General features: G+C 41.7%; 3 protein-coding genes across 5 annotated transcripts; 1 reads left to right on the top strand and 2 right to left on the bottom strand.

The window, feature by feature from the left end:
* The first annotated feature begins 6 nt into the window (after positions 1-6).
* Positions 7-2,634, top strand: LOC131890843 (uncharacterized). Of its 2 annotated transcripts, none has more exons than XM_059240285.1 (2): positions 7-2,022; positions 2,095-2,634. In XM_059240285.1, exons 1-2 carry the CDS (start codon positions 1,158-1,160, stop codon positions 2,310-2,312), a joined length of 1,083 nt encoding a protein of 360 aa, XP_059096268.1. In that variant the 5' UTR covers positions 7-1,157; the 3' UTR covers positions 2,313-2,634. The 2 variants fall into 2 exon arrangements, with proteins under 2 accessions (XP_059096268.1, XP_059096267.1); XM_059240284.1 differs by having other exon boundaries at positions 7-2,028.
* A 94-nt stretch (positions 2,635-2,728) lies between these two features.
* On the bottom strand, positions 2,729-4,404 carry LOC131890847 (uncharacterized). 2 transcript variants are annotated; one of them, XR_009374347.1, is made up of 5 exons: positions 4,338-4,404; positions 3,988-4,263; positions 3,648-3,929; positions 2,956-3,203; positions 2,729-2,870 (listed from the first exon to the last, which is right to left on the bottom strand). XR_009374347.1 is itself a non-coding variant. In XM_059240288.1 (5 exons), the coding sequence occupies exons 1-5, from the start codon at positions 4,396-4,398 to the stop codon at positions 2,858-2,860; spliced, it is 732 nt and encodes a 243-aa protein (XP_059096271.1). In that variant the 5' UTR covers positions 4,399-4,404; the 3' UTR covers positions 2,735-2,857. The 2 variants fall into 2 exon arrangements, 1 of the variants encoding a protein (XP_059096271.1); XM_059240288.1 differs by having other exon boundaries at positions 2,735-2,870; positions 3,104-3,203.
* An 83-nt stretch (positions 4,405-4,487) lies between these two features.
* Positions 4,488-6,517, bottom strand: LOC131890836 (delta(24)-sterol reductase-like). The gene is made up of 3 exons (XM_059240275.1): positions 6,286-6,517; positions 4,864-5,948; positions 4,488-4,797 (listed from the first exon to the last, which is right to left on the bottom strand). Exons 1-3 carry the CDS (start codon positions 6,478-6,480, stop codon positions 4,554-4,556), a joined length of 1,524 nt encoding a protein of 507 aa, XP_059096258.1. The 5' UTR covers positions 6,481-6,517; the 3' UTR covers positions 4,488-4,553.
* Between the last annotated feature and the right edge of the window lie 1,386 nt (positions 6,518-7,903).

Below are 7,903 nucleotides of genomic sequence, written 5' to 3'. Positions count from 1 at the left end.
CCAGATCAACCCTACATTCAAGGACTAGCTCGGTCTGCCAACTCAAATTCGTTGGTAGACCAAATGTCATACAAAGATTGAAAGGTAATAAATAGACTAATTATAACCTTTCATTTTAATAGTACTGGGGATTACATTCCCTGTAGCGGTTAGAAAAGCCCGTGAAAAAACAGGCAAAAACATTAAATTCATCAATTCAACGATCTCGGCCTTCACAAGCTCATCATCACCTAGCAAATCAATTGACTTGAAAGTGTTCATGTTTGAGACGTCACTTTTGCTTGGAGATGTACTACTTAGGACGACCTTGGTCCTTCTTGCATATGATCTTGGCGATAGAAACCGTAATTTCGTAACCTTTTCATAACCGAAGAAATTCAGTTTCCTCTTTGCACAGAAACTTGCTTAGTTGATCTCATCCAAGATTAATTAATAACCTTAATTACCAGAAGTGTGACCCAATTTTTGTCCAACAGGCATCGTCCTTGTGCAACTCCTTAACATTGGCCTATCACTCCATCCAATCCATAGGAAAATCTAAAGGTGCCATTATCGCTTTTATCAGAACTGTCCCCCTTTAAAATCTGTTCTTCTTTAATCAATTTAAAGTCCCTATTTCAATTTTTTCTCCTGTATCCGTGAATTAAAACGTTTTCATACTACAAAAACGACTAATGTGCTTACGATAGATCAATAATAATAATAACACTTAGACCCATAACAACGAAGTTCTGAGATGTTATCCTGACGCTATTGTGGTGCTAATATTTCATGAGATGAGAGCGAGATCTCTCCCAACTCAGTTATTGTAGAATATTTTTTTGCGAAAGCACTCTGCCGTGAGACTTTCTTGGACGATATTCCAAATTGAACTAATCTGAATTCGAAATTTCTTGTCAAACCGAGTTCTAAAAAGAGCTCCAAAGCTTACTAATTGCTTCCTAAACTGTTTCTTTAAACCGAAAAAAACAGGTTCGAACATTCATGCTAATCTCAAACATACCTGCAAGAACCTTTCCAGGCCAAGGTTTCCGAAGTCATGTCAAGAGCTGTTCTGGTACGAACAGCACTTTCAAACGGCCTAAATGTCCAAAATTAGAGTGGCACAATGGCAATTGCGGAAGTGAGAACACGCTTCCTGTCAGTCGTTCGTCATCATGCCAAGAGACAGAGTCAAATATTTCAAACGGGTCATCCTTTCTCTGTGTCTCATCGGGTTCGTGTATGTGGTGTACGATCAAGTGCGGCACTTTATCACTGGCAATACCTCCACCATCGTGTCTTTCGAGAAGGAGGACTCGGTTCAATTCCCGGTCATTGTGATTTGTCCACGGGTTCCGTTCAAGCCTGGTCTCAAATACACGCCCTTCGTGAGTCCAGACGAGTACAACAAAAGTTCCAATTCAGTGGATCTTCAGATAGAGGGGATCGTTCGATTTGAATACGACCAATCCATCGCTTCTCCTCCTCCAATTGTAAATTACACGTATACCCTATATAATGGTTTATGTAAGAGCTATTTCATTGACCAGCCAGTCCCTTTGGGATCAGTACTGGTGACTCTGGTCTCCAGTAGATCCTCGGTGTATTTCTTGAACCACCCCAACGAGCTTCTCTATTTGGTTGGCATCGCTTGGCCTTATCCGGTGATTTCATTTAGTCTGGACCAAACGATGTTTCATCAATTGGTCATGGCTACCTATAACAACATTCGCAAAGATGAAAGGCCGTGCGATGACAAAGCAACCATGCGGACCCATTCTCAATGTAATTGGGACCAGTTCCAAGAGCGGACTCGACTCCAAAGGAACATTTCATGCATTCCAACGCCATTTTGGGCTCTGATCGAGGACGTTCCTGAGTGGAAGAAAAAACCTTGCGAGGATGAAATGGAGGCTAGAAGTATGACACCTCGACTCTCTGGGATCCTCCATTGGGTAACCAGCTCACCCATGATTTGCATGAAACCATGCACCCGTTATGAGTTACAAACCTCGCCACTGCCGTTTAATCACGCTCTAGGTAAAAGTACGTTGGGTGATTCAGACATTGGAGTGTTCCGACATAATTCAAGGTTTGGTTGGGTGATTTCAGATTCAGAATCAGAGATTCGATTAGCGATGTCCTTCTTGGCGACGGATTCTTTGGTTACCACCGAATACAAGATATATTCATTTGTATCGGTTCTTTCGGCCATTGGAGGGACCATGAGTATGTTCTTGGGATGGTCTTTGTATAAGAGCTTCGATGATATTGTTAATTCTTTCGTTGGGATCTTTCAGTCGAAGAACATAATCATGGTGAAAAGCTAACTCTGTGATTATACTTATGAACTAATGGAAAATGGACGGCGATGCTTTGGCCTAAAACTGGCGTGACACTGGTATCAGGTCGCCACAACTACATATTTTGGTTTTACTTCAATCGAATAACTGGATCAGAAGTTATGCATTCTCAAAGCTTTATTGTAAAATTGCCGTTATGAAAATCATTCATTTTGGGCCCTTTTGTGTTTTGAGAGGGCATAATTTTGTACCCAGTCGTTCAATTGAACCGACACTTTAAATGCGTAAGAGCATTAACCTGGGGCCCCTCTGATATGAAGGAATTTGTGATGCATTCACTTGCTTCCAAATTGTTACCCCTAGACTGTAGCATCCACGTCCATGTTCCAGTGGTTTATGTTAAACCTCGTTATCACGAAATAAAGCAAGCTTCACTTGATGGTGTTCATAGCAGTACTTTATTGCTATCAATTTATTTTGGAAAGTAATTGGCACTTCTTCATTGGCATGTTAAATACAAGAGCATTTTAACCGATCTCCAAACATCCGAATCGAAATTATCATTTCCATTTTCAGCATGCAATCCTGAAACGAGGTTGAAATGACGGCGGCAGATCTTTTCTAGCGGAGGTTGTTGATTTGTGAAAACGGATCAATAACATGTACTTACCACAAATGCTTGCAACTCCGCACTCGTCTCAATTGTTGGCTAGCTATTTGTCAATGCAATCTTCATTGCCAGTGATGCGATTAACCGTGTCAGATTTATTACTCCTAGCTGTTGTTAATCGAACTTAAGTGGAGACTTTCAAACTTACTCGACACTTTCTCCGGCTAACCAAACTCGAGTGGTTCGACCATCTTCGAAGTAGTCTCCATTGACCAGAGTTGAGACAGGCTCAACAAGACATTCGCTATCTGCAATTTGAGGACGAACAAAGCAAGGTGAAAACATTTTTGGATGTTGAAGAAACAAGAGATGTAGTTGCATTTTCAAAAATCTGCCTAGATATTTTGTTGTCGGTAAAATGAGAATTTAGTGCTCTATAGACATTTCATTGGTCAGAGTTGATTACATATTGTTCTCAAAAATCGATTTCAATTGAGGTGCAGTTCGTCTTTTCTGTTGCGAATATAGTCACTAGTTGGTGAACTTGGATTTGCAATAAACAAGATAATTTTGAAGAGAGTCATTGCAGCATCAGAAAAGCAATGTCAATGGCTTCCAGTTGCTCAGCAGCTCTTTCCTTAAACTAAAAACTGATCTTTTTGAAACGTCAGTGGGAAGCAAGTAGCTCCTAAAGAGCCTGCTTGACGAGATTAATTGCCCAGTCAACGCTGCCCACAATTAAAAACACTCACAACAATCGGGTAAAACAGTAACTCCATATTCATAATGCCCGAATGCCAAGGGGTTGTTTTTGTAATGCAGAAAGCACATGAAGGAATAGTTGACAACCGGATTGGTCTCAAAGTTGTAATTGGCGCTAGTGCATCCAGGAGTATCTCGACACCATTGAAGACAATCATAAATGGCTGAAGGTCCATCTAGAGGGTCCGGGAACCAAGGCAACACCTTCTTGGCCAAATCAAAGAAGCGATAACGCGCCCCTTGAACAAAGCATGCGCCCTCAGCGTGCCCCCCTGAAAAGTGACATGTCAAAAACAATCTCTCAATCTTTAATTCAAAATGCCCACTTGCCACAAAACTTGTAGTAAGTGGTCACACTTGGATCTGTCAATGGTCCAAAGGAGGAGAATCTCTCTTGGATCAGACAAGTGGTCTCTCCATTGATCAAAGTGGCCACAATGCATTCCGTGTGGGCATCACAAATGTTCTTGCACTCTTGTCGGCTAGTCACCGTGTGGGTTTCAATGGCGTTGGCATCCTGGACTTCACCTTCGACAAAACAGCTGTCATCGTAGACGAGGGTGGGACCATTTAAGAGATGTGGCATTCCGACTTGAAACCAAGGACCTTGAAATCAAATGCCATCACATGCATGTATATATCCTAATAAATATCATAAGAATTTTCTCTAAAAGAGTTACCAGCCATAACCAAGAGCCATAACACGGTCGGAAGGATTGGTCCATACGCGCAGAACCACATGGTGAAAATGTGAACTTCCTTTCAGTTTTCTTTTCAATATATACCAAATGTACAATGATAATGGTCTCTCCAAATGATGGCCTAAAGTGGTCTTTGTTCGCTAATGGTCAATTTATTTTTTTCCGTATGGTCAACTCAATAACAGTAATTTGATCTCATTTACAAAAGCTCTGTCTACCCACTTTGCTGATTTTGTTGAAAACGTGTGGGAAAGCTCGTTCACACTCATACTTCCTCCGAACCTCCTCATACTTATAAGAGTAGGTTTTGTACATCTTGTCAAATTGTTCCCTACTTAGATCCGTCTCAGCGTAGAGGAACACAAACCCTTGATTATCCACGGTGAAGTCTTCTAATCGACGCTGGCCGAGCTTTCGATCCCCGCGCCGTTCTTCGAAACTGAAATTGGCCCGGTAATGCGAGGGTGTACAGAGTTATGTTAATAATTGAACGAGAACCACTTACCCGTAGATTCCAACGTCTATTAAAATGTCTTGAGGGGAGTGTGTGCGATATTCAGAACAGTCCAAATGACGAGTGGGACACAGCCAAACGGGATAGATGTGAAACTCTGTTTCGTTTAACTCCAGGACTTTGGCCACGTGTTCCACTGGAACGATGTAATCTTGCAGCACAAAATTTCGGAACCACTCCGGATTGGCTAGTTTGTTTCGAAGGTTATTGATCAATGACAAAGGTAGTGGAAATATCCACCCGAAGAGATACCGAAATGCGGGTTGATGAGCCCAAGGGAGGATATATCGAAGGAGCCAAAAAATGGGTTTATTGTGACGATGAAAGAAGTCTAGTGTGGGAACAACCTCCACACCTTCCCCAGATTTTAGGAAACTCCGGACATGTTCATAAAACCAGGGTTTGAACCAGCGACCAATTCGATTTAGGGGAATATCTCCGGGCTGATCCACATAGCGTCCCATCATGACAACGCCCTCTTCCGCCGAAAACATGAACCCTTCCAGAGTATCGTAAAACCCCCGGACCGTCTCGCCTCTTAATAACTGGATGGCTTGATGCTTTCGCTTGACGGGAACATATTTCAGTTCCAAGAACGGCTTATAGGGCGTAATTTGAATCTCCATGGACACCAGGATGCCCACAGTGCCGTAAGACCATGGAATGGTGGCAAATAGATCCCTATTTACAGTGTCGGAGCAAACCAAGACTGAACCATCGCTCATCACCATTTCGTAGGACTTACACACGCACTGAAAGAATCCATGCTTATGCGAGGTGACCTCTATGCCTCCTCCCATGACCAAACCGCCCATGGTCAAGTCATCCAACTCAGCTACCACGGGCATGGTCCACCCCCTTTGGATAAGGAAGTCATTCAACTGTCCCACGGTGACCATGGGCTCAATCCGGACTAGCCCCTTGTCTTCATCAATGGACAATATATTCGGGAGGTCGATGTCAATCCGATACATGGTATCCTTATAAGCCATGGTTTGCATCTGTGAGATGGATTTAGCACTTGGACGGGATGAACACATGGGAACTTTCGCACCCGATTCGGACCAAGCACGGACCTTGAAGAAAATTGGAGACCATTCAAAATGTTAATCCAACATGGTCTAAATATGGAATAAACGACGCAAAAGTAACGAGTCCATTCATTGCCAACCTAACGGTGCAACCCAAAAGCTAATTCGGTGGAAACTGGCGAAACTTTAATTCGATTATGCCGATCAAAACGGAGAGTGAACAAAGTGAATCATCTAAAATACCATGATAAGGGCTTCCATTTCCAATATCAAGAGGACACTTTGCATAAAAAATGATTGAAATTTTGAAGCCCTCTTTCGGTCCCTCCTTAAAAAGTACCAAATAAACGTCGTTTTCTCAACCAATTGAAAATCTGCCCACCTGTTTTTGCACGTTTTTGACACGATCCTCGTGAGATTTAAGCGCATTCTCTTGCTTTTGAAACGTTGAATGAAGGCGCAAATTCTCTTTGACTTGTCTTAGGAACGAGATCGGAGCCGACACCACAAATATCAAGAACAATCGCACAAAGTCACTCCAGTGTGGTTGCTCCATGATCTCCGATGCAACTACCATTAGAAACGTTAAAAGAGTGAGTTATCCTGGCATCTTTCACAATTCATGGAAAAAGTTACGCTTGACAAGCGCCTCCACTAAAGGAAGAAGAGAGAACGAAAATCAGTCTCGGTTCATCGTCATTACTAAGTCTGTAGCGTGACGACAGAATAATAAAAAGTAGATAAACCACAAGGCAAACCATAGTTGTTTCGCAAAGATAATTCTTTTAATAACGTTACGTTGGTACTTGGGAAGTACGGTTGATATATAAACACTCGTTTACCCGCTCTTGTTTCATTTTATGGACTCAAGCATTTCAACAATGAAAGTGAAAAGCAGAAGATTATTCTGAATATAAGGCTGGTGGAAAAATGATGCAATTGTTCTTCTTTAGAAAAATTTCATCTTACACAAAAAACATATGAATACAAAGGTGCCCTTTCCCCCATCTTGATACAATTTTCCCTGACAAAGGACCTTGGATTGGATGGGGGGGAGGGAAACATGGATTGCTGTCATATATCTCTTTGTCAATAAAACGATGGTTTAAGAATTCAAAACACACTTTCGCATTGCATCTCAGTCAGTGCTACGAATTAGTCACTCACGAAATCAATGCCACGTTGCACTTGGGTGAACATCTATCTATATTCTATATGAGGAAGAGCGCGATTTACACTTATTGCCCGAGCGCTTTACCAAGTTACAATCGTATTTTTTTCTAGAATCAAACCAAGTGGGCAACCCAATTGCAACCCTCTGGCCGCGATTTCAGAATGCGCCAAATGACATTTAGAAATTTTGATATGTATTTGCTTGCATTGATGGTGCATATTTTTCTATTGCACCCCCTGAATAGAATTATCTTGCTCAGATAAACCACGAACTTCTAGTGATGTGGTGGACTACGAACGGAAGCAAAAAAAATATTATCTCCTAAACCGTTCATTATATTCCACATAATCAGTTCATACGACCACAAGATCTTGTTGAAAAGGGTGAACTTGACCCAGTTTGAGCCCAAAACTATGCATTGGAAACTCAAGAGATATGTCCAAAGTAACTGTTATATCCGGATTGATGTTTCCTTCAACATGGTTATAGATCGAGTGACGTTTAATGAGCAAAAGGGAAACGAGCTGACCGAAAGCACGTATGACATGAGAATGTCACATCTCTCTCCCCCACCTTTTAGTACACACGGGGGAAATGATAAGGAAATAATTCCAAAGAATGATTGACAAAGAACTATTGATGTGATCAATCTGCCTGCGCCTCAAACTTTCAAACCAGTACTGCCAAGTTTGATCCAAGCTGAATTATTTTAGGTCAAGGTAATGTACACTTTCTCACCCAAAAGAATCCAGCTTGGATCAAACTTGGCATACATCAAGTACAAAGAATAGGTTTGAAATTCCCCTCTCTCAAAAAGTGAACCTGA

Source organism: Tigriopus californicus, chromosome 11 (assembly GCF_007210705.1).
Source record: "Tigriopus californicus strain San Diego chromosome 11, Tcal_SD_v2.1, whole genome shotgun sequence".
NCBI lineage: Eukaryota > Metazoa > Arthropoda > Copepoda > Harpacticoida > Harpacticidae > Tigriopus > Tigriopus californicus.
This window is presented reverse-complemented; position numbering and strand designations above follow the sequence as displayed.